General features: G+C 40.7%; 1 protein-coding gene across 1 annotated transcript; it reads right to left on the bottom strand.

Moving 5' to 3' along the window:
• Positions 1 to 14489: 14489 nt before the first annotated feature.
• Positions 14490 to 26511, bottom strand: LOC115794875 (basic helix-loop-helix transcription factor scleraxis). Its single transcript, XM_030750559.1, has 3 exons — positions 25544 to 26511; positions 25065 to 25281; positions 14490 to 15069 (listed from the first exon to the last, which is right to left on the bottom strand). Exons 1-3 carry the CDS (start codon positions 25942 to 25944, stop codon positions 15031 to 15033), a joined length of 657 nt encoding a protein of 218 aa, XP_030606419.1. The 5' UTR covers positions 25945 to 26511; the 3' UTR covers positions 14490 to 15030.
• Between the last annotated feature and the right edge of the window lie 534 nt (positions 26512 to 27045).

The following is a 27045-nucleotide window of genomic DNA, read 5'->3' as shown; positions in this document are numbered from 1 at the left end:
TCTTTAAGACCTCATGAGGGTGCACTCATATTGTTTATCAGAGTATTTTTTTTTTTGGTATTATTGTAGGGTCTTCACCTTTCAAAGTGCCTTGAGGTGACTGTTGTTGTGATTTGGCGCTATATAAGTAAAACTGAATTGAACTGAAAGTTGTCACGTCTGCAGGATATGCAGCCAATGTGTGTGTGTGTGTGTGTGTGTGTGTGTGTGTGTGTGTGTGTGTGTGTGTGTGTGTGTGTGTGTGTGTGCGCGCGCGCACAGGTTTAGGGGGGCACCGGGGGAGGGGGGGGGCGCCTAAAAATGTGTCCGCATAAACCTCAGAAAGTATATAGCTGCGCCCCTGGAACTAGGAATAGAACTAAATCCACTAAAAGAAGAATACATGAAGTAAATGTTGACACTAAACAACCAGAGATCATTTAAATCAAGTCCAAAAACTCAAAAGTCTGGGTGAACTCACCCATGAAAGTCCGATTATTAGGACATTAAAGCCTAACATTAGCTGGCATAATGTTAGGTTATAGCCAGCTGATGTTGTTGTTTAGCCCGCTCTCATTAGCAGTCCAGACACGGGAGGGTCGCCTGTCCAATCTGCTGACAATACGTTTTTGCGATCTGGAATAAATAAGCAGGTTTATGCACGTTTTTGTGAGTTAAACCCCTGAGTTCAGTTCAGGACATTGAGACTTGTGGTAAGGAGCAGGAGGATGGCATTTGGCATTGTCTCTTTCCTTTGTGTTTTCACTCATTTGGTAAAGGGAGACCCCTTCTCCGAACATAGGTATGATGCAGAAGTCTGAAGGTGCAGACATGAATTTAAACGCCTACAACTTCTCTTCTCCTCTGCCTTTGGTGCACTTCGTGGTCGGTCTCTAGCCACATACATAAATGCGATTAGGTGGAGGGGACATGTCCTTCCCGGCCGTTGTATTCAAATATGGTGGGTGAACATGGCAGCTTCCACAAACTTGTGCTATGGATTTTTAATAGATTAAATATAAGTTCATGAGTTGCATCAGTTTGTTGGAAGATTTAATTACAGACTAATAAATATATATTTATGAGTACACTATCCTTTTTTTCTATTAAATAACCTCAAAAAATTGTTGACTGTACCTTTAAACACACAGTATTTGTAATCCACCAGTGTTGCTCATGTAAGAAAACTCTCATTGCGATTAATTTGTGTCTGTTTCTCACCTGTCCTCCAGACTGCACTTGGCATTCTTCTGGCTTGGACCCACTTGCTGCCAAACTAGTGCAGACTCGTATGGTATATGCCAAGATTAGTATGAAAGAGGGATACATTTCTTTTCCACTGTTAACTAATTATAATTATCTACTGAATACTAGATTAGGAGGAGCCACCATAGGCAGAAGTTACAGTCATGTTGTGCTGCTCGTGGTTGTTAGCAGGCCACAATGCACTGCCAGAGGCTCAGCTGAAATGGGGAATAGCCTGGAGAAGAGTTATTTCCTTAGTTATATTTAGTTTTGGATTGTCATCTTCATGTTGAGATTTCCAGTTCTTTTCCACATTTTTTTCTGTAGTTTGATTCTTTTCCTCAGCTTGAGTCTTTTTCCTCAGTTCTCGGCAAACTGAGACGTACTGTAAACAAGCTGCATTGATCCACCTCTGTGAGGAAAATGGGGGAAATGAAAGGAAGATTCAACAGCTGAACAGTTTAAAGTGGGCCACAAAGTGAAAGCTTAAAAAAAAAAAAAAAAAGATTTCTTTGAGAACATTTTGTAATCTTTGGTTGACATACAGGCCGCATCACTAGCATCTGAACTGCACAGTAGCAAGCTCAGTTGCTGTGTTCCCTTTCATCGTGTCCCAGAAGAATGCTTTGCTCAGTGACGCTACAATAAATTGTGAATTGCTCTGACACTGATGATTTTGTCTTGTCCCTTTTTGATTGGCTCCAGACCAGCACCAGTCAAAGGATATATGCTGTACAAATCCGTGCAGCCGGGGGCTGGATTTGTAGCCAAATGCTGACAGTGGCGAGGAGTGGGATTCATGTGGAACATATTGTTGTTATTATGAGCGGTGGAAACTGTCCAGCTGCCTACAGAAGAAATGTACGGGATCATATGGTCAAAAACCACAGCGTTGTTACTCTCCACAGTTAAAATCCACTCTACCCCTATTTTATCCCCCTCACCGCCCACACACACAAGTGTACGCGCACGCACACATACATAGCAGAGATGGACTTTCTACATAAACAAATAGATGCAAACAAGGACACCCAGCAGGTACACGCACAAATCACCCAAACGCATCGCACACATGCACGCATAATTAATGCTGACATAAATCAGCTGCCCAATTTTTTTGTTGGAGCGTGGAACCGTTTTTTTCCGTAATTCCACAACATGATCTGCCGTAATTTATGGTGTGTTTTCCACCAAGGGGAGTGATACCGGGTTCTGGGCTGTAAACGCTGCTCTGCCATGTTTATTTTCATTTCATTTTGTTCTGCCTCTACTAACACTTTACCTTGGTGATTTAAGGAGGTTAAGAGTGGTTTTGGAGTGCAACCAGCTGGCAGCCTGTGTGTGTGTGTGTGTGTGTGTGTGTGTGTGTGTGTGTGTGTGTGTGTGTGTGTGTGTGTGTGTGTGTGTGTATCTTCCAAAGTATTAAGCTACTGGATCCTCTCCATGTACTACTACTTCTCTCTAGTCTGTAGTATGCTTGTAGCAAAGGTGGGATGGAACAGCTTTATCTGCAATGCATGCTGCACCTGTTATCTCAGCATGTGCTGTACAATCTGAATATAATTGCTATTTTAGTTGTTTACAATCATGTAGAATATTGTGCAGCTTATTAGCAGTTCTTAATTTTCTAATGTCTCTGACACAGATCTTTTTTGCTTTTAGCTGATGTTTGTTGTCTTATTGTCTTTCTCTCATGAATAAGTTGAAAAACCTTCATATACTAAATAAATTAGTATATGAATTTTGATCTCAAAAGTGGCTGGACAAGCAAATTTGTCTGTGCCTTCTGAAACCATTACAAATGATCAGTAAATCAGTTTTATGATGCCGCCGTGCTGTGGTGAGAGTTTAGTTTGGTCCAGGCACAAAAACAACTTGATTATGTTTAGAGAAACGTGATGCTTCAGTTTAAAATAAGCACTAATCACAGTGTTGGAAGGAAGTTTCTTTGTATGAAGCTGCCTCATGCAAACAGTTTTGACTTTTGTCTGAGCATATGCATATGTCATAGACTGGAAATAAAAGAAAAGTGAAGCCAGTGCAGAAGTATCTTGAATCTGAATGCTTTCTAATGACCAGCAAGGGGATACTCCTGAGAAAATGGCCACACTTTTCACTTGATTTATGACCTAAACACTATATATAATATATATCTATGGTCTCAATTGCTACAGTAGTTTTCAGACTTACTGATTCCAACATGTTCACACAGTCAATTATGGTTATTTAGTGTAAAATAGACAATAAAGAAGGATATGCTTTAGGGCAGGGATGTCAAACATGCAGCCAGCTCTCCAAAGGGTCCAGTCTGACGCACTGGGTGGCTTTGCAATGATGTCATTAATGACTCCAAATTTTCAATTAAATGCATTGTCAATCCTTTTTGGTGATGCTGGACTTACCACACAGAAGTGAAAAAGTGTGGAAAATTTAAAGTATTTCTAGATCTAGACAAGTTATTTGAAGTTTTGTAAAATTTTGCTTTGGCTTATGGCTTCAGCCTTTTTAAAATGTTGACTCTGTCTCAGGTGAACTCTTTGAAAATTTTCTTATTTACACTAAAATTTGGAGCGGTGTTTTCTTATGCAGTGATTTGCTCGCTAGGAGCAGAACACCTGTCTGCTGAGCCAGAAACATGCAGGAAGGTCTCCACCAGTGCCTGGGGCTTTTACTAAGACCCAACAGAGGCCAGACAGCAAACCCCAGTCCCACCCAGGCAGCATGGGCACCCAGAAAGAGGAGCCCACAATGCAGCAAACAGACCCAAAGCCCAGGGAGGAAACCAACCAGCACAACCAGGGTGCCAAGGCACACCCCCAGCAGTACAGGACAACCATTTAATTTTTAATTCCTATCACACCTGAGATTCTGTTCTGCTATAATGGGCCATTAGAGTCTAATCACCAAGCAGTTTAATTGAGTTCTGCATCTCAATAAATCATGTTCAGTTCTTCCAAATGACCTGGCTTATTGAAATAATAATAAAAAGGTGACTAGAAACCTCTTTTTTTATTGGAAATTTTTACGTGCAAACTTTCCAATGATATGCAGACTCTTCATTTTTCTACCTTTCACATTAAAAGCCCCAGACATATACATTGTGTATGGCAAGAATGCAAAACCCCTGTATTCAAAACAGCACTTTACAATCGACTGGATGACACTACAGTGGCCCAGACCATCTTTTATCTATAGTCTGTGCTGTGTGTTTATCCTGACTTTAAGTGAAGGGGTAAAAATGTACAAAGAAATCTTTACCAGGAGTTTTTGATAATTCATTTGCTTTTTCCATTTGCTGATCACATTTGCCACTGGAATGATTTTATAATTGTTGTCAGTAATGCATTAAAAGACTTAAAACAACAGTGTCTCGCAGTACTTTAATACTAACCCAGCCTTTCAGTGGCTCTTAGCCCCAGACTTTTTTTTTTTCCACTGAAAATATAAATGTGCTGCCTTTTATTATTACTAAGAAGACAATAAGCAGTAATGAATAAAATATAAAGAAGCCTGCCTTGCAGTCCTCTCAGGCCCAGAAACCAGAAAACTTAAATGACAATTTCTTGGTTTGACAGGTAGAAGAAAGAGTTCATTAATCTCACACATGCTGTACGATGCCAAATGCCACTCAGCCGGTCAGTAATTGTCACTCATCAGTCAGCCAGACCATCCCTCATCCTGTCAGCTGCGTTAGCCAGCTTGTCAGCACCCAACTAGCTCATCAACTAGTGAGTTAACCAAACAAATGAGATTTAAAAAAAAAATTAAATAAAATGCAACCAGCCAGTCAGTCAAATCAGATCCCATCATGTAGGTTAAGAATAGTTTTCCGAAAGGAAATCTGATTAAGCGTGAAATAGAAAGCTGGAGAAACACAAAGTTGCATGAACCATGTCTGGAGCACAAACGTGTGTGTGTGTGTGTGTGTGTGTGTGTGTGTGTGTGTGTGTGTGTGTGTGTGTGTGTGTGTGTGTGTGTGTGTGTGTGTGTGTGTGTGTGTGTGTGTGAGTGAGTGTGAGTGAGTGAATATAGGAAGATATGTATCTGTGTGCGTGTGTATGCAGGCAGATCCTGGAGTTATTTTCTGTAATACCCCCAGTTTCATTTCAGGTTTGGTTTGGGTCCAGGTGGTTGGCTTTAATGTAGTCCAGATGGGACACACAAAGCAGAGAGTGGCCAGATTTTTCCAGCGTTTCGGGCGAACCAGGGCTTTGCTAATAAAAGCAGAGGAGATTTTCACAGTTCCGCAGACAAAACCTCGCATTCTAATTCTCGAGGGAGAACGGAGAGCGAGCGAGACCGCAATGTTATACTTTGTTTTTATTAAAGGAGGTGATTGACAGCTTGGAGAGAATTTTCCAGCATTAAACCAGGGGTCTTATTGGAGAGGACAGAGCAGAGAGCACAGGGACCTGGCGAAGCAAAGCAACGCTCTGGCAAGCTGCTACTGACTGAAAGCTTGGCTTCTTTTCTAATTCTCTCTTTCATGCCATTTATTTCTTTCTCTAGTCTCTGTCTATAGCTGAGCAGAGGATTGCTGTACTCTGCTCCTCCTCTTTGCCACACCCAAACCTGCTCCCAAGTCAGCTTTTTACTGGCACGCATAAGCCAATATATCAACAGTTTATGTTTGTGGAAAAAATATCCTTGTTTGTTTTGGGGATTTTTGCTTTACCCTTTTCTGGTTGGTCTTCTTTTGGTTTTTATTTCTCATCTTGCACCTAATAACCGTGTCTAGGGTGCTCAGAGTTTTAGTCTGGGACGAGCAACAAGTGGTCACAGTTGGATCTGCGCACGCCTGCTTTAAGCTAATAAAACCTAAAGTGCCTCCTGATTCACACAGCCTGTAAAAGGATGAAACACTTACTGCACTTGCAGCCCAGCGTGTGTGCGTGCAACTTAGGCAGCTTAGGGTGTGTCTCAAAACCCCCATCTATCTCAGCATCCATCTATCCCAGCCCAGATCCAGTAGAAAAGTCTGCATAGGTCACCCAGTGTTTCTGGTGGCTGAAACCTTAACGCAGGAATGGAGGAAGAGCTCAGCATGACCTGATGATGTTTGGTTGATAAGGTTTCATACTTTTACCTAAGATTGTCAGCTGGCAGTGATTTAGCCTGTGCTTGGTTAAGGTTTGGCTCTGTTTTCCAACCCTGACAGCGCAGAATTATTGTTTCAAATGGACACAAATCTGCCCTCAGTAATATTCCAGTGTAAGTAAAATGCACACAATATACAATACAATCTTAGGTCTTTCTGTTTTTGTTGTTACCGTTCAAAAAAATGTCAAGGTTTGAAGTTTGAAAGTTCGTTTGTTAAGCGTTCGGCAGTACCTGGCCTGTCTGTGGTTTGGTTCAATATTTTTCCTTGCAATTATGAACATATGGGACTGCAGATTTAAATTGTTACCATGAAACTATAGCATAGCAGCTTCTGTCAATGTTCCCATTATGACAATTAGATCTTAAGCAATTTATCATCAGACTTGTGATATGATTAGGCCTTAATTTCCTTTAATTTCCTGTTTCTTCAGTGGTCTTGTCAAAGTTTTCCTGGGCTACCACTGTCACTGCAGAGGGCCTTTATGCAACTGGCTGTCAAACTTACAGCCAGTAAATACCTAAACATATTTATATGATTTATATGGATCGCTCTTTTTCTTTCTCAGTGCCACTTCTGCCAGTTTGGTTCAGATAGCATTAACAGCTGTGCTGGCAGCTGAAAGAGGAGCATGTAGTCCAGTAGGAATACTGCAACAATGAAATCACGCTGATGTTTATCGGGTTTATAAACACATTATAAAGGTATGTTATAAAGGTATATTCAAAGATATATTTATTTATTAAGTAAATAAATAGTTCAACAAAGGAGAGGAATTAGGTGTAATCACGTCAGCTGGTGGACAGACAGCCTGAGACGTGTCCATATGTGTTCCACTGATGCCAAACACGGTGTTCAACATTTTACACCTACAGCTTCATTCCAAATGCTTCCTAAATTCTTTTCAGATGTTTAACCTGAGCTGAGTGTGATAAATGTTTGTTGGTGAAGCACCTTTATAGGACCTTTAACCTGGAACAAATTCTTATGGGGCTGCGAGTAGGTATCTGAGAACATCGCACACCTTAATGCATCAATTTAATTTAAAATGTAATTTCCTCACTATTGCAACTATAGCAATAATTAAAATAACTAAAGCAGGATTTTTTTAGGTAAGTTGTCTTTTAAACCACTACATTTTTTTCCCCCCTTGATCATTTTTGGTCATAAGAGTAGATTTTTTCATTGCTGTGATGTTAGTTTGAAAAAAAAGAAAAAACAAAAAAAGGTGGAAAATGAGGGATCAGTGGAAGACCACAATGGAGAAACAATCACTGGCACTAGACAGAACATCAGCTTTTGTTATCTGGCCTAACCTGAAAAGGAGCTGAAGGGAAGCAACTGGCCTTTTAAATCTAAGACGTGTTCAGGAGACAAAATGTTATGCAAGACTCACAACTTTGCAGATGATGAGGAATTCTGGCACTCCGGTCAGCCGCAAAGTTGTTTGCTCTCATTCTGCTCTCATTTTCAAGTGTTTTCGTGGTAAGGTGACTAAATATGACTGATGATCACAAGAGGGATGCACTTGGCAATCTCAAAGTAAAAAAAAAAAAAAAACACTCAAAGGTAAACATCTGGACACCTTACTTACCGTCTTGTTGGGGAAAAACTCACTCATACACATTCCCATGCAATTATATGGTCTTCCATGTAGGTATCCTCTTCAGCAGGAAATGTCTTTTTAACAACCAATTAAAGGTGAGCCGGGCTGCTAGCTTACAAGAGGAATGCTTACTCTGAGGACCTGTCAGAGAGAGAAGGGGGAGAAAGATTCATTGTGGGGGAGAGATAGAGTGAGAGAGGAGGTATTAAGAAAGCTGGAGAGCTGAACAAGTCCGGGATTTGGCACTTTCACAGGTGTGCACAACAGGGGGGTTGAGGAGGAAGAAGTTTGTGTACCTAATGTATACGTGTGTGTTGGTGTGTATGGTGTGTGTGAGTGTGTGGAGCTGCCAAACTGGCCACCTGTCTTTCCCTCGTTGTAGTTTTAGTGTTTCCTTTCATCCGGCCCGCAGCAGCACAGCTCCCACTTGGAGCAGTTAGCCTCCTGCCGTGTGTGTGTGTGTGTGTGTGTGTGTGTGTGTGTGTGTGTGTGTGTGTGTAGCTCCGGTCCCACTTGGGTTACAAAGACTAATGTTCCTAAAGGTGCATTTCACTCTTTCCTCCACATTTTTATATCTTTGTTCTTCATGTTTTATTGAGACAGTTCAAGTAGAGCCAGGAAGTTGGCCAACATGCTCGCCGAGCAGAAGAGGACACCAGAGGAAACTTGTGCTCCAATGTCAACAGGAGGTCATGCTTCAGGAAAAGCACTGCTACCTATGCATCTTTAATTAATAGACCTTATTCAGCTGGGTACCATCTGAGTGCAAAAACATGGAAGAATTGGAATAAAAAACAGGAAGTGCTCCTCTCTCCTTCACTGATTCTTGTACCATGACAGGTGATATATGTAGAAATAACTCGTTAATGCTTTTGAGAGAAAGTTTAACAGCTTGTGTACCCACTTGCTTTCAAACATATTTATTTCCAAATAAAAATTTTGATAAATATTATTGCTATTAATTTGAAAATTCAAAGCTTCAGTTTATGGATCTACAAACCAAGGACTAAGAAAGCTTTCACATAAAGCGGTTATTAGTGATGTCTGTTTGAATAATTCCAGAAGTGACTTGTTAAAAGTTGCATTCATGAGTTTTTTTTTTTTTTTTTTTTTTTTTATAGTATTAACAACTGTGACATGAGACCAACAGTAAGAAACCCAAAGGGAAACCAGGGAACAAACACCTACACGATGGCTCAGTTGGTCGTTGTGTGATTCTGTATAGTCTTAACATGCTTCACCATTTTCTAATTTTTCAACAATTTGAAAACATTTCAGCAAGTGGAAAGCTCAGAGCTGGAGTGGAGAGGGTAACGGGCAGAGTGGGAGAAGCAGAAAGATCCATCTGAAAGTCTTCTCTCCAACCTGTCGGTCAGCCCACACTTTTCACTCTACAGTTTGATTTTACCACCAAACCAAAGGAAAATTCATCTTTCAAACGAGGCCTCCTTCAAAGTCAGGAGATGTGCACTTTTTGATCTGGACAGTGGAGGAGTGAGTGCTTACCGTCCAGCAGCCCAATAGACGCCCATTAGATTTCCATCAAGGACCTTTGGGGAAAATCGGAAACAACCTCTTTTTTGTGTTGTTCCCCTGAACACATTTTTAAAACTAGGAACACAAACAATGCAGACGTGTGGGGCAACGTTTTGGGAATTTTACACAGATTCCTGTGGCAGCCACAAAGAGCAGCATCACGATGGCATCCAACTACAGTTGTTCTTGCACAGGTGTAAACAGCTGACAGCTGACAAACAGAGTCATTTGAGCAGTTTGGTTCATCTGAATCTCCCAGCTCTCTCTCTCTCTGGTTGTGATTGGCTGATACTTGTCATGTGTTTTTTGCTTGTCTCTCTCCCAGACAATCAGTCTATTTAAACCTATTTATATCTCTGTCCAGTAAACAGGTACAGCAGTGGCCACTTTATTAGGGATTTTTTAGTTACATCTGTGGAGATCAATTTATTAGGTACACCTAAAGCAATAAAGTGTGCGGCCATAGATGTACCTAATAAAATGGATACTTTGCCTACCCGTGCACATCTATGTACCTAGGTGTACATAAAGTATATCTTCCTAAATTTTAAACCCCAACACACACAAGACGATGCAGCAGACAGTGTCCAGCAGTAGCAACAATCCCATCACAGCTTCATCAGAAATTGTATAATCTAGTTTAGCACATTGTTTTGTTCATAGAACTTGGAACTTGGTCATTTTTCAGCTGTTTTCAGCAACAAGCTGGGATAATTCCACTGCCTCTCGCTACCCAGCACCAACTGGCAAAATTAGCAGCTATCGGGAGAACTTAGTGCATCATTTAGTCACTTAAGAATATTTCTCTCTGGAGATAGCAGAAATTGAGCTTAAAAGGAAAGTGAATATTTGTTTTACATTTTCTGGATGGCCAGAAACTCAAAATGAATGAAACTTCACATTAATCTTCTGTCCCATCTGCTGGGTGCTTTAAATGAGAATTTTTTTCCGAGTTCAAATTTACACTGCCAGTTGTTTTTTTTTGTTAATCAGTATTATGTTTGGAGCTTTCTGTTCTGCACCCAAGTGGCCATAAAAATCTATAATTACATGTTTTAAAAACAAACTTTCTAAGATTCCTTTTTCCTTGTCACTGAATATGCAAGGGGAGATGAAAGCATTTAAATTATGCTAACACATAACACAACGGGAGTTGACTGCAGGAGAAATCAGTTCAGTAGTTTTTGTGCACAAAAACGTTTGCAGCAAACATTTATTTGTGCTTTTGAGGGACAGAAGAGTGATGAAGGGAAATGACGGTTAAAAGAGCAAGTTAAGAGCATTGTCATAAGTTTCACTTTGCATTCACTTTTGTATTTACTAACTGAAAAGCACGCTCCACTGGTGTCTTACTTGGCCATTGGAGAATATCCCATTTCTTTGCCTTGAGAAAGTCTTGGGTTGCTTTTGCAGAATGTTTTAGGCCATAAGATGCCATCTGATCAGTGTTGCAGCATTTGGCTGAATCTGAGCAGAGAGTGCACACTTCACAATTCATCCTGCTGTTTTTATGAGCAGTCACATCATCAATAAACACTAGTGGCCCAGTTCCACAGGCAGCCATTTATGCCCATACCATAACGTTTCCTCCACCATGTTTGACAGATGATGTGGTGTGCTTCAGATCATGAGCTTTTTTTTTCCCCTTCTCCATGTTTTTCCTCTTCACATCATTCTGGTTGAAGTTAATCTTGGTTTCATCTGTCCAACATGTTTTTTTGTCATAACTGTGCAGGTTCTGTTAGATGTTTTCTGTCAAAGTCTAATCTGAACTTCTTGCTCTTGAGTGTAATCAGTGCTGCGCAGACGTCCCAAGACGTCTCTTGATTGTAGACTTTGACAACAATACACCTCCTCGAGAGTGTTCTTGACTGAGTCAAATCTTCTGAAGTTTTTCTTAACCGTGAAAATTATTCTGTCATCATCCACTTCAGTCATCTTCTGTGATCTTTCAGGCCTTTTGGTGTTGCTGAGCTGGTCAGTGCAATCCTTCTTTTAAAAACATGAACCAGATTGTTGGTTCAGCCACTCTTAAAGTTTTTGTTCTCTCTCTGATAATTGTAATTTTAATTTTGCTTCTTCACCATCATGATGGCCTCCTTCACTTGCGTCAGCATCACTTTGGATTTCCAGTGAACAGCTACCAAATCCAAGTTTAACATTGGGAATCAATTCCAGATCATTTTTCTTCTTAATTTGTCATGAAATAACAAAGGGACAGGCCTCACCTTGCTGTGAAACTGCTTGTCAGTCAGTTGTCCAGTGAGCTGTTTAATTCCTAAACAGTTAATACAATACTTTTATGAAAGGTTGCACTTTCATCGTGTATTGATTGTTTGATTTTAAACATTGTCATTGTCCAAACACTTATGGACCTAACTGCAGGTATGCTTTATCTACTATCTTATCTTAAAGTGTACATTTATTATCTAGATAGTAGGTATAGTAGATAAATGGGCCATACCAAGGCCATAAAATGGTGCAAATTCAACACAAACTCTATTTTTTATAATTTCAGCTATCAGTGTTCACATGCCAGATTTCCATGGGGGCATCTTTGTCAGACCATTAAACTGATAATGAGAGTCAGTCAGCCTTCCAACCTCCGGTTCACATTGGTCCAAAACCGCCCACTTAAATACGCCACAGCAGTTTGCCCTCTCAGCTGATCTGTTTCATCAATATAAAATACAGAGATCATTAGACAGCTAAGCTATATCACAGATCTTCCCGTGTGTGCACATATGAGTATGTGCACGTCCACTCACACAGTAGATCCATATATTTGTGTAAATGAAAGTTCATCTGCACACAAACGTGTGAATGGTCATCTGTGTGTATGCTAAATTGTGTGTGCGTAGGCGTAGGGGGAACCTGATCTCGTCTGTGTGGGAGGAACCAGCCCCCCCCTTTAGTATCCAGACAGACGGCCTGCTAGAAAGATCAGACTGTCAGACTAACTGGACCAGAAGTCATTAGGACACACTAGACACACAAAGCTTTTTTAAAGCTATTGCTTCCTTTAAAAAAAACCCTCAGCAGTAAGATCATCTAGGTTTCATCGGCTCATGATAGGACTTAGATCTTTAAAGAACAGCAGGGACCGCTTATTTTGAAGTAATGTCCTGAGATTTAGTCTTTTGTTTCCTGTGTTACGTTTTAGAAGAAACCAAAAAAAAAAAAAAAAACCTTTGGCATTCGAATCTAAGTTCATTTCAAGTAACTGTGTCTTTGGTAAAAGTGATTTTCCAGGTTTTGAAGCTATGTTTAGTTCAGATTTTAATCAACTTTCAAACGACACATTTCCTTCCTTCAACACCTTTGTGTTTCTTTTAAGTGTGTGTCCTCTTGAAGACATCCATCTGGGGACATATTAGCTCTAAAATTGAGTGTGAGTGTCCAGCACTGTTATAATTTTGGGGTGTTTGTGAAATCTCACACACACACACACACACACACACACACACACACACACACACACACACACACACACACACACACACACACACACACACACACACACACACACACACACACGTGCACACAATAAATCAGCTTTGTTTTTCAGCACAATTTCCACTGAAAGCAGCTTTTTGGCAGTGGAAAGTGGCACTTGAATTTTTTTTTTGTTGGTTGTTTTCCTTCACCAGGCACTTGTCACATTGTAGGAAAAAGCTCCATAATTGGCACCTCAGTCACAGAAACAGCTTGTTAGCGTTGTTAAAAAATAATTTGGGAACACCAACCCAGTGCAGCACAGTGGTTAGTCTCCATTAAAAGAACGGCTCAATTTACATTTCTTTTAATGGTGGAAAACAGCTTAAGAAATTCTGCTGTTATATGACCAGTGGCATTATAAGATTTATAATACTCTTTAGATAAGATAATAGAAACCCTAGAAAAGTGCTAGTGTTGCTCTCATTTCACCCATATGATGCAACACTTTCAAGTAGCCATAACTTCTATCCTCTGCTGCAGAAGCAAAGGAGTGTAAAGCCCACTGAATCTACTATAGTGCCATTAAAACAAATGATTTTAAATGCCAGAAAAGTCCACTGGCCTTGAAGATGACGTAGGAAAAGTGTATAGTAGGTGGGGGAGAAAGAAAGAAATGAATTTATCATAAAAAATATATAATATGTTCAAAAAAGAAGGGTAGAATCTACATTTTCCATCAAAGCAGTTTCCAGACTTGGAGAGATGCTGTATGAAAGTGATGGAGGAGAGAGTGTCAGAAACGGTGGAAAAGGCAGCAGAAAAAATAAGACAACAAGACGATGATGTATGGATGCATCAATAAAAGGACAAGGTAAGAAGAATGTAGCTGGTGAGGGGCTAAGCACACTGGAAAACCATCAACAACCAGACTCTGGGCAGTGGCACTCCAGGGAAAAGAGAGGAAGAGCAGAGGAGAAGAGAGAACAAGCATGTGGAAAGGTAAAGAAGAGGACAGCAAAGGGACAAAGGCAGATGTCCAAGTAGCCAACCTGCAGATTCAATTTTGCTCATTTTCCTCCCCTCTCCCTTCTTCTTGCCTTTTTCTTTCCTCCTTAAACCTCTGTTGCCAACCTCATCTGCAACTTTAGTCAGTCTGAGCAACAGTAGAACCAACTAGAACCAAGTTCCCAAGAAGAGAAGAAACAAGCATGTGAGAGAGAAAGAGAGCGCCACAGGTGAATAAGGGTGATTAGGTTTATGTGAGCTGCGGGATCAGACACTGAGGAAGTCCCACTTAAAGGTGAATGAATTCCCTCCACTAGCTGCAAAAGTATAATGCAGCATTGATTTGCTATTAAAATATATTTGCAGCTCACCGGAAAGTCACAGTGGAAACTTCTATGAAGTTTATTGGTTGGAACTGGCAAGGATTAGGATAAGATTGTAGAGTACAATCTGTTTAACATACCAACAGCATATGAATGAAATTTAATCCCAGATATACAAAATATTTATTGGTCATCTTGAGTTAAGTTCAACTTTCAGAAATGATTATTAGAAATAACCAATACCAACAATGTTCCAGCATATTTTTGTGATGTCACATAGCCAACGTTTGTACCTTAAAACAATGCACATTGTTTGTCCAAAAAAAAAGTCATATGGCTGTTAAATAACATAGTTTCATTATATAATGTTATGTCATATAAATATACATTTATATTTCAGTTTACACATTAATAACACACAGCTTCTGAGGAATACAAGTTTATGAGTTTTGTGTGTTTTCAGATCATGTGCCATAAGTTCTGTAGACTCTGAGCAGAGTCACTGATACAGTCAAAAGTCTTTTATAAGTGGTATTAAAAGGTTCTTGGTGGTCTTGGTATGCATGTGGAAGCCATCGGAAAGCTCTCAAACTCTAAAAAAAAATAAAAATAAAACGGTCCTGTAAAGCAATACAAAATTTAGTCAAAATGCTCCTGGAAAGATCCTGGAAGTGCTACAGAAGTCCTTGAAAAGTCTTTGAAATGCATCACAAGTCTGGTTGGTCTTCAAGTTGCAGTAATTGCAAAATCGCTGTAAGCAAGTGATGAGCATTTTATCCACGTGGCTCGTATCCTCATTGTTAGCTTCTTATGGCAGTCTTCCTGTCTCTGTCTTTATTCTGCAAGAGAGAAGCAACATCTCACATCATGAAAGATTCACGGAAATCAGACTGAAGCAGCATTTTGGGTTTTGTGAGTTAGATAACGAAGCTGCAGAAAACCTAAAAGGAAGGCAGATTTAAGGCTGGTTGCCCTCTAGAAGATTGATTCTTTGTGGTGACAATTTTATTTCTGTGTGTATCATTGTTGTTTTTTACTTGTTATATTTCATGGATTTCTCAGGAGGCCAGCTTGAGAAAGTCTTCTCTCCTGTGAGACTCCCTTATCAGTCCATTCTCCCAAATGTAAAACAGTGTCAGGTGAGGTAAAGCACCCAGATACAGCTGCATAATGAGAGCTTGTAACATAAACAACAGCAAAAAAAAAAAAACGTTCGTGCACTCAAATTGACCCATGTGCATATGTCATTGCACCAATGAAGGTTACCTATGTTTGTGGTTCTTGATCAGCATCTCCTGAAAAATTGCTAGTTTTGATAGAAGTTTTCTCTAGTTTCAGAAACACACGTATACTGCATATACCTTTAATTGCTTTATTTAAACCAAATCTCATCACAGAGGTTCTGAAGGAGCCCACCAGTTTTTCAGCCATTCGTCAAAAAACTCATGCTTTTCATTACAACCATAAAAAAAATGCACTCCAAAAATATATGGTGTTGTACTGGAATCACTGGAACAGCAAGGTAATGTGGTTTTAGATGCACTCTGCTTTTAGATGATGGGAGAGTAAATTAGCCTTGACTGCATGCAGTAAACTCACATAAACACATCCTCTACTGTAGCACACAACATTAATTGTGGCGGCACAGAGAAATGAGCTTTTCCTTAATACTATTATAGCCTGAAGATTGACATCATAAGCTGGTTCATGACAGCAGTGCATGATGATATGCTTCTCATTTATCTGTGGTATCAGAGCAAGAGGCCCTGATTTCCTGGCTGGTGAGGAGACCTTCGCTATCTGGCCAGGAAAATAACATCACTTTTTCCCTCTTCACCTAACCTCTTCTCAGCTCACTCGGGCCATGTACCACTGAACACACCACTGAGTGATATGCAGCACATATCATCGATGCTTTACTTTATAAAAAGAAACTTTCAGGACTGATGCTTTAAGGATTGACTCATACAGTAGCTGACAAAGCATATTTGTTATTCAATTTTTCAACTGAAATCAAGCTACCATTCTTCCATATGCTAATATGAGCACTCCTGTCCTCTCCTGACTTTTCTCTCCCCCTCTCATATCATATCAACTAAGCCCCTCTGCCTCCCACTTTCCTTCCTCTCATCACACCGAACACCTGTTACACATTTCCTCTCAGACTGTGCACAAGGTGTAGGTGTTTGGAAAAATCCATTTGTCTGACATCAACAAAGGTGGGTAGGTGGTTGGAAGGCTATCAGGCAGTAATCAAAGAGTGAGATCATAAGATTTGGACAGGAATTGGTACTCCCACTGACTGAGGTGAGTGAGTGTGAGGAGATGCAGAAACTGTTGTTGTCAATCCTTCCTCCAGCTGGACCAGCAGAGGATCATTAGATTACATTGCAATTGAACCATTACCATTGCTAGACATGAATCATTACCACTGTATTGCTGGCTGTGAGCGCAAGTATGAGCAAACACCGGCAGCATAATTTAGTATCTAGTAACCACGCTTAAAAGCAGCTACTTCATGTGAAGTATTTCAACACCAGTACCTCCAATACTCCAATAATCTGTTGTCCGATTTCCATAATTAAGTAACCAAATAGATATTTCTAGCATAAAGAAATGCAGAAACATTAATCATCTGTAAAGCCACACATTTCACTCTGATGCTCTGTCCAAACTCCTTCAGCATTCAGTGTACACTTCACTGTCCTGAGCATTTTGCAGTTTTTTGCAGTGTCTTATGAATGTCTTGTGAAAGTTCCTACAAACTACGCTGCAATTTATGACACTAAAAAGGCTTTTGGAAAGTGAATAATATTATCTAATGTTTTTCGAATTTTGTCAATAAATGCAACAAAGGCAAGATGTGATCTACTGTTTCCATTATTAATATGCAACCCTAACCTTTGCCTTTTCCTAACCTAAGAATTCATGTTCCATAACCTGAGTTATATGCAGGACCTGGCTGTTCAGGTGTTACACACTAGTGTAAACAACCCTGTTCCCTGCAGCCACGTCGCCACAAATTCCTTGCAGCATTAAAATGCTGCGTTTCATTCTTCAAGTTCCTTCAGACAAGGAATTTACTTCAGACCGTGAGTTCTTTTTTTCAGACTTTTTGAGCACAAATACCCTGCTGCCAAAAAGTTTGCATTAGGACTGTGAGGATCCCCTCACAGTCCTGAAGCAAATAAGCATATGCTTGCTATGATTTTTACTCTTAGACACCTTTGGGACTGTTTGTGACGTGTCATAATCATATTAGAGTTTCTATTGACCCAAAGATCATATGAGTGGGAGGAAAGGACAGAATATTCTTATTTTGTTGGTGTGAGTGGACCCCATATGCAGATATGCCTTTTTTAAGCTGAAGAGCACAGTTTTATAATTTATAGCAAATTATTTTGCACAACTCTTGGCTGTGAGTCATGGACCACTAGGAGATCCCCCACATTAAGCACCATTGTTCTAGGCAGCAATCCATTCCTAATACAATTGAGAGGCTTGCAATGACCACCATAAAAGACTGAGCTTTTAGAAAGTTACATGAGACTAATGATCTGAGTACTGTCTCAAATTGTATATCGGTTTAACCATCTGACATGACATGTAGTCTGGCTCAAAGGGCTCTTTTGTGTCACTTAACAGCCTGGAAAAACTTCAGCTTCACTGAGGCATTGCTGTTATTGTGCTCGTTCCCTTTCACAAACCATCAAAAGCATCAGTTGGAAGACACAAACACAGCCATGCTCTTTGGTGCTTGTTGGAAAGCAACAGGGAAAACTGAAGGCATTTTTCAGTGGAAGGAAAAGTACTTGAGGCAGTTTAGAGTTAAAGTGGGTACGTGAGAAATTTCACTTGAAACCCGTGAGTGAAAATTGGATGATTTCCCAAATTACATCAAATTACAGCGGAATCGGTAGGAATCAGCCCACGTCTCATTGTTAGTGCTCTGTGACAGTTTAGCAGCACAGCTGTAGCTGGTGTAGGCGGTTCAGCTGGAGTGTAGCTGGTTCAGTCAAAACAGAAGGTGGAGGCGATGGGGATGGTGGGGAGCCTTAAGGCTGGCCTGGTAGTCAAAACAATCTCCTGAAGACTAATAGGGCATGCTCGGATGACATCTCGGCTCTCTCTTTTCTCTTTCCAAACACACACACATACACACACACACACATACCGTCTGCTTTCCCAGGAGGGCGATTTGTCCGACACTAATATGATTACCTGCTGATGTTTACTTTAGATACGATATGATGATCCTACCAAACTCGAACAATATTATTGCACCGACAAGGTGAAAGCATCCTGTCTCAGCCCTAATGCGAAGACAGTAAACTCTTTCTTCACAGCATCTTATCAACTCCACAAATTCAGGCTTTGGTATTGTTTTTCCGAAACCCAATCCTGCTGTTCCTTCACCTATAACTGGATTTTCCATTCTCTTTTTTTCCTGTGTTAAGCTGTTCTGTCAAATACAAACATCTAATTTAGTTCCTGGCTCCACGAGGACAGGAATGACTGGTTGGAAAAAATAATTTCTACTTGGGCACTGGCCCGCAATCGTATAAGGAGATTGGTATTTAACCATGAAATGAAAACTGGTAATATCCTTTTAGTTTAGCAAGTGAAAATATGTGTATGCGTCAGGGCCTCTGGTGGCTTATAGAAGCTGTAATTTCCCTCATAAACGATAGTTAATTGATAAATAAAACATAAGAGTTTTAAATTGGGCAAAATAAAACACAAAATAAGCCCCGGTCTGCCATTGTGCGACTTGGACGCATCGCAAATTCATGTTCGCTGCATCTTTGCCAATGAGTACGGCTCTTGATTAATTTTAGATTGCCTAATTAGATGTTGCTTGCACCGGGCAGCCACACATGTACTTCATTTTCCATTTTAATAATCTGTTTTAATGACTCTATAACAAGCCACACTTCATTTTCACTAGTCTCAGATGACTTAATTTTGCTACATTAAGCACTAACCAACTCTTGATCATCAGTGCTAAGATGTACACCCTCAAAAAGCCAGTATGTCATTAGCTTCGGTACATATTGTTTTAAGAAACAGCATAATTCCTGCTTTTTTCCCTGTGTTTCTCTAGGCCTGGCTCGACTTTCTGTAGTTTTGTTTTAGTTTGCTCAGTGAGCGGCTCTTTCCCTGCAGACCGAATGACTACAGAATGATAGTTTTGCTAATAGATTTTGTTAGTTATCTGACCCGACTTCTTCTGCTGGTGTTAAATTAGGATTTAACTGCTTCCATCTGTGCTGAAAATATACAGACAGGTCCATGCTTGAGGGCACACGAGCTCACGCACACGTGTAACACACTGAACGTGGCTAAGAATATATTTAGACGTTGCCGTCAGCGTGTTAGCTACCTTCGATTCACCTCATTAGCATAGCGAAGCTCTTGCTCATGAGGCGCAAAAAAAATTCCTTCCAAGTCAACGCTAGCATTATCAGTATATGAGGGCAATTTAGTTTTCATCTATGACGTTCCACTGAAACGTCGACTTCATGCACAAGAGTGACGCAATGCTTTTTTCCAGTGAAAACAGACTAATATCCAAATAACTGCAAAAACCACAGTCATTAGTGTGGCCCTGCACATGTCCTATGCATGCATTTAAGCCCTCTTTAGGCGCACGGTTCATTTGATGTCTATAAAGAAGCAAAGTGTAGTTTCAGCACAGCCTGAAAACCAACTGTCCAAACTGGAGGATAAATAGCTAAGTTGATTATGCCGCTGAGTCGTTGGCTATTTCTCTTTCTCCCTCTCTCTCCTTCTCCATCTCTGTTTCCACAACTTCCTGCACACCATTAGTTTAGAAAGTGTTGAAAGCAAAGTCGTGATCCAGAACTCCTTAACTAAGTAATCATATTTAGGACTTTTTTTTTTTCTTTTACTGTCTAGAAGTGGTGAACGGCTGTCTGGTCGGAAAGACTGGGAGAAAAAATGAAGAGGTAGGGTGAAATGCTTTTGATAAAAGTGTCTGAGTGCGGTGCGCCGAATGCGAGTGGGTGCCCACATGTGTGTATATGTGTGATTCGTGTGGGTGTGAGTGTAAGCAGGGAGGGCGTTTCACAGTGAGTGGTTTCCAGGCTCCTTTAACATCCCCATCAAAGCCCAACGTCAATGTGTTTCTAATAGCAGCCGCTGAATTAAACACTGGCTGTATGGCCTCAGCAGAGGATAAATCATTTACAGAACAATTAGCTCATTTGTTGCTCTGCTCTGTGCTGCCAATGACTTCCAGACACAGAGAGCCAGCCAGTGTGTGTATGTGTGTGTGTGTGGAAGTATGTGTGTTTGCAAGTGTGCTGTTTAAGACACATTAAATAAAATCACTGTGGATGTGTCACTCACATCCATCTCATGCAAAAACAAATGCAAATGCTCCTCGCCGCCCTCCTATCTCTCACAGACAAATACCAGAAAATATTGAGTTTCCAAAGATTTTAGTGCCACTGTCTTTCCATCCACGTACAAAAATCATCACGCATAAAAGTTTTACTGCGGCCGAGACATAAATTAAAACTGTTCGCAATATTAAGGGCAGAATGGATTGTCTGGTATGATTCCTGTAAATATACACATTTCTTTTTAATTTCAAGAAATTCCAAATAAATGACCTCCGTTGAGTGTGAATAAAAATCTGGGCTGTGCCTTAAAATGCTTGTAAACGCGTCTAAATTTAACCATTTCAAAAGAAGCGCTGGTCTATTTACGCCAACCACACCATAAGCACCAGAGCAATTATATTTCCACCAGATTTTCTGATGTTTTTATAAGAAGTCTCTTTTGAATCAAATGAATCAAACGAGCTTCTTCAAAATTCAAATAATGGAAAATGCTTGGACTTGTCACACCCAGCTTGAAAAGAAAGCGCAGTGTGATTGCTCTTATTGGCAGATGAACTGCCGTTTCTATTTACTTTTGCCTTTGAATCGAATTAACCTCCTCCCAGTTTGGGGCCAAAAGAAATAAGCCACAGTTGAGTGCTGTGGACTAGAGACAGACAGATCAGCACATTTTTAAAAAATGTTTGTCTTGAATCATGTTTTACATAAATTTGCATTTTAGAATAACGTCAGACAACCATCTCAACACTTTCAGCATCACTGAAGGCGACTTCTACCAGATATTGACTTAAGACAATAAAGACCTGATTATTAAAAAAGCTGCCACTGTGAGCTTCAGAGAGTCCAGGCATCTGACAGTTGCACTGACAGCAAAGGGCCTTGCACAGGATATCTGCATCAATCAAGTAGACAGCGCAGGGATTTGACCAGTGCTCGGCTCACCTGAATCGTCTGTCCTCAGCATTGTACATCTCATTTACAGATGTAGCCATCAAGCCCCCTTTTCTTAATCCAAGTATCAAAGGCACCAGCACGCATGAGCTGCACTCTTTCCCAAACTGCGTGTGCTCCACCCTACACGTCAGATTTTGTTATGATATATATGAACGTTCAAGGAGTTGCCTGGCATCTAAAGAAAAGAAACTGACAATAAATTTCAAAAAGTACCTTTTCAGGATTCACCTGACACCTTAGGGCAATTTAAAAATAAAGAATTCTGTGCAGAGAGATTTTCCTCTTTATATGATCACAAAAATTAAACAAAAAATGTCTTTTTTTTTGTGTAGATTTACAGTGAGTTTTGAATTTTCCAGATAAACTGAAGGATGAACTGAAGGTCGGGTGGAGGAAATACTTCTTTAACCAATGCACCCTTAAAATCTGACGAATAGGCCTGTCATTCATCAGAAATGAGAGGGTCTTAATTATATTCAATATAATTTTCAGGAAACTCACCCAAAATGAATCAAATTCATTTTAAAGCGCTTTAAAACATGCAAATAAAGCTCGGCACATAATGAAATCACATCAGTATTCACATCATTATTCCTCCACCTCTGCAAGATGCAGAGCGTAGCACTCCGTGTGCAGTAGTCATTACTAACAGGACTGTTTGTTTTGAAACAGTTATACTGTATTCACACACATAATAAGAGGAAATGAGCATATACTTTTCTCACTTTCGCCCTCTCCTGCGTTGGAAATAAGTGTAACTGAAGCAGCTGGTCTAAGCAGACCTGACAGCTGTGATGAACCTCAGTGACCGTAAAAACATACAAAAAGAGCACTCAGGACACAAAGTCTCATTTTACCTTCACAATCGTTTCCTCTCTGTAATCACCAGCACCGACTCTGCCCTTTAGCCCACTTAGACGCACTATAGCCACTTTTCCAGGGAAAATGAAATGCTCTCAGGTTCTGCCAAATAAACCTGAACTCCCTCATTTTTCTCCTAAAATATATCTTAAGGTAATAGCATCAATTTCATTTGGAAATTGTACAATAAACATTCAGCGTGGATATATGAGCTCTTTACACTGCATGTGTCAGTATAGTTGTGGGGAGGAACACTGAAGGCCTGGTGTTGTGATACCGCTTATTGCTCTCTGAAACCAACAAAGAATCGATCCAACTAAACAAGCACCAGCACTGTGCTCGTATCCACAGCCCAGTGTACCTTATCCCTGTGTGCCGTGCAGCTGAACTGGTTCTCAAAAATAATCACACATTAAAGAGTGATAACAGAGCCACGCAGGGTTATACACTGTCCACTGCCCTTTTACCCACACACCATCCTGCTGCTGTAAATACTAACATCTAACCAAAAACAAGAAGATTAATCCAGCACTGAAATTAGACCAAGAAAGTGCATCATTAAGAGTTCATTTGATTCATGTTTGCATTTTTCACTGCTGGCAAAAAAGCATTGCATGTAATAGACACAGTAAAAAAAAAAAAAACCCTCACATTCTTGGTTTTTGCTTTTTCCGTGTTTTGATACTGAAAATTATGCCAATTACTTTTAGTCTTATCAGTCATATGTCTGTGAATGAAAAGGCTGCTAAACTCCCAAGAGACGGTTGTTTTTTTTTGTGATTCATAAAACTTATAAAGAAACTTTGCTCTGTTTGCATAAACCGCAACCGAGTAAACATTTCTACATCTTTTGCTCACTCATCCTCTCTCCTCGTTTGAAGGACTCGGTTTGGGGAAGTCAGCCAAGTATGTTTGGTATAAAGTACGCAGCACACAAGGGAGAATAATGAGACTTTTCACTGAAGTAATGGGAAACATCACAATATGACTGACAGTGTGTAACACAGGCTAAGTTAAAGTGTCTGTGTTTGAGTGTTTTGACATGAGAAATAGTTTTCTACCCAGCATGCATTTACAGGTCAGTCATGCAACCACAGCAGCGAGTTGACAGCAGCAGATACTATTACAAAGCTCCTACTGGCAGCTCTGACCTCCATTGGGCTGATCGATATGCACAGAGGTGGCGGCAGTGGTGGTGGTGGTGCTTGAGGGGAGCTCGGGTGCACATGTTGACGAAGACAAAGTGAAACAGAATGAGATGTTTGTGAGGATAAAAGAGGAAGAGAAGGAGAATGAAGGAGCCACCGAGGACGGACGGAAGCAAAAAAGAGAAGAAGATGGTGAAGAGGGAAGGAGACAGGTTTCACAGGAGTTCTCTCCGAGCTGAGGACGTCTAGTTTTTCACTCTCCAAAGTTCGGAGGGGTGCGGTGGGGGGGATTAAGACTGCTGAGTCTCAGGTTATCCCCCAGCTAAAGGGTCTCTGGGTTGAGACACTGAGGAGGGTATTAGCTTTCACACACTGCTGGGGTAACGGCGGAGTCTGCCAGATGTCAGCCCTTTACCCATAAATCCTGCTAAATGGGCAGCAGCTATGGGTTAGAGGGGGAAAGTCACCACTTCATCATCTTCTGTGGTGTTTGTCAAAATCAGAGCTGGGGTCATATATATTTAATTTCACTCAGCTGATTCCTCATTTGCGGACGATTTTCATCTGTGAGAGTGGTCTTGATTATGCTAATTTCCTCTGATGAATCAATCAAATATGAACAGAAATGCACGCTGGTTTAGGTTTGTCCTAAGGTGCACCTGAACCATTTCAATAGTGGTAGAGAAATGTATATTCTTTTTTCAAGATTATTGACAAAAATGGAGAAAAATAGCTGTTTTGCTCAAAATTTTTACATTTTTTTCACCTACATTTTGTCCTGTGACACTGAATTTCACTGGAAGAAAGTAATTGCCAGTTACCAATTTGTATCTCTCAGGTCAATCTCAAGAAGTTATGATTAAAACCTTCTCGTATTCCGGCTGACGTCAATACATTCTTGAAATTATACGCATGGTTTTGGATGGATTTCATGGGCTCCTGGTCATAAATCTCACTCGCTGCATAAATACCCTTGTAAACTCTACATTCATATTTTTTAAAAAGAGAAAGAAAACAACACCATAGATGGGGTTAGACACAACACTCATACACATTTAGTCTGGGAAAAAGGCTGCATGCCATATGACCCAGCTCTCTTTTAGTAACTGAGAAAAACAATCATTACTGTGGACTGTAGCATTCAGTGATTTTCAGAAACCACCTTGAGTCCTTTGCCCCAAAAACAGGACTTTAAAAGAGATCGTGCTTTCACAGTCCCTCTGGGCCAATCTGGTTTATGAGCACATTCATTAATCTCAGGTCAGCTTTAAACACCAAACTGCCCTAAACCACCACACAGTGTCTATGGCCAAGCAGGTTCAGCTAAAGCTACAAAATTAGTATTTTTGAAATTTGGAAAAATGTAACAAATAAAATAAAAATCAAATCAGATTTTTTTTTTTTATTTCCCACCATTTACTTTTATAAGAATGAGTTAATTGCACCGTTTTATATGAGACACACGCTTTTGATTTAATATTTTAAAGTTTATTATTTGCTCACCATTTTCCTCTGGTTGCTGAGGCAGAAGGTACAGATGTGCTTGGGCTGCGCTGATTGGTCAGATCCTCGGTTGGGGGAGGAGCTGACATGGAAAAACGGCGGCGAGGGAGCATGGCAGGGCTGTCCGTCATGGAGCCCTTCACCCAGGAGCAGCACATTACCCAGATGGCTTATGTAGCTGCTGGCCAAACGCAGCGTCTCGATCTTTGACAGCTTCCTGTAATCATCAAAACATTTGTAGTATTGAGAAAGAAAAAGAACCTGAAGTTTAATATAAAAAGAACTGCCTATTTACAGTGTTTTGAGAACAGAAAGGTAATGATGCTAGCTGTTGAACATTTCTTCTGTGTTTGAGTTTGGAGTGAGTTTCAGTCAAAGGCCTGTCCATGAAGCTGTTATTCATTTTGGCCTCCAGGTGGAAATCATTTTGTCTTATTTGTGCGTCATGTCGTGAAACAGTAATTCATGCTGCTCTGTACCTGTCTGCAGGCTCAGTTGGGATGAGTGTGCGCAGCGCTGTAAATGCTGTGTTGACAGAATTGGTGCGATCTCTCTCCCGCGCATTGGCTGCAGTCCTCTGGCGATATTCCTTAGGTGGAGATGAGTCCGGGGGGACCAGCCTCCCTGCCATGCCCCCTACTTCTATCCCTCCACCTCCTACTCCCCCGCACAGCTTCCTCTTCCTGTTCACCTTGATGTGAAAGGCAGATGGGGACGAGGAGGACAAGCGGAAGGCAGCAGTGTTGGAGGAATTGCTGGTACGCTCCTCGGAGCCCGAACCCTCACTGCCATTTTCATCATCGTCTTCGGAGAGGAGGGCGATGTCGCCGTACAGGAAGCGGCCCGCGGGAGGTGCTGTGCGCAGCATGGCGAATGTCATCTTGGGCGCAACAGCGTGACAGTCACTGGTCAGTCCTGTGGAGACTTCCTCAAGGTGTTTGCTGTTGAGGTTGAGCTGATAATGCTTGTTGTTAAAATGCTTCTCGGATGCTGAAGGTGTCCAAAAGTGTTATTTGCCCCAAACTTCTCTTCTTCAGAAAGTATATGAAGCCGGTTCAATTGGATGCTTCCCCTGGAAGTCTAATTTAGGCTTAACTTGTAACCTCCCTTTACTGATGTTGACAGTTCAGGAAGTTGATCCTAAAGCAGAGGTCACAACAACTTGACCTCAGAGCACTTAGGTCACGGACAGCTGCAGGTCCCAGCTCCTTCTTGTTCTCTCTTGATCAATGCAAGAACCAAAAAAAAAAGAAAAAAAAACTGTTTATATTCGCATGTTGAAATAAAGATTGGTCTCTTATTTCATTGCTTCTCTGAGCTTCTTTCTTTGCCCTTTGTTTCTCTATTTGCCTGTTTCAATCTCAAAAACGACTCTGCGCCAACAGCCTCACTCTCTCGTGCTCTCTGTCCGTCTCTCTCTTTCTCTGTGTGTGTGTCTCTGCTCCACATGTGCCTGCAGTCTGAGTGTTTCCGTCTGTCTCTGTTCTTATATCCAGTGGGAGGGCAAGAGGACTGCACCGCTCCTCCCTCTGAGTACAGAGGGTCCCTTGGCTGCTCTCTAGAAGCAGGCCAGAGAGACCGGAGGCAAGAGGCAAACCATCAGCAGGAGTTTGTTTTGGCTGCACGCTGATATGTTCCAGGGGAAATCCACCCTAAAACAGATCTTGCATCACCCTCAGGGCCCTCTAAAATTTAAGAAATATGGTCGACGTATTGGATAAAATGCTGTCATGTGGCATTAGTAATAAAGCCGTTATCTTGAACTGAGCAATCAGATGTCAAATTGATCTATTTTTATGTTTATTTTTTCTGCGTTCCACAAAAATATGTCCAAAATCAAAGTTACTAAACTGTGTCACATGCCAGTTTTTTAAAATAACAAAGAACATGAATGAATTGCTTAAACAGATTTTTTTTTGTTTTTTTTTTTTGTTTGTAGCTTCTCACATGGATAACTTGTGTGTACAAAAATAATATTTCT

Source organism: Archocentrus centrarchus, chromosome 16, assembly GCF_007364275.1.
Source record: "Archocentrus centrarchus isolate MPI-CPG fArcCen1 chromosome 16, fArcCen1, whole genome shotgun sequence".
Classification (NCBI taxonomy): Eukaryota; Metazoa; Chordata; class Actinopteri; order Cichliformes; family Cichlidae; genus Archocentrus; species Archocentrus centrarchus.
Note: the sequence above shows the minus strand (reverse complement) of the source record. Positions and strands in the feature narration are given on the sequence as shown.

Excerpts from the sequence above, each read along its gene's own strand:
- LOC115794875 (XM_030750559.1), bottom strand. The coding sequence starts at position 25,944 with ATGACATTCGCCATGCTGCGCACAGCACCTCCCGCGGGCCGCTTCCTG. Across the intron at positions 25,282-25,543 it reads CCAACTGAGCCTGCAGACAG|GAAGCTGTCAAAGATCGAGA; the intron begins GTACAGAGCAGC and ends TGATGATTACAG. Across the intron at positions 15,070-25,064 it reads TCAGCAACCAGAGGAAAATG|AATAAAGACAGAGACAGGAA; the intron begins GTGAGCAAATAA and ends TCTCTCTTGCAG.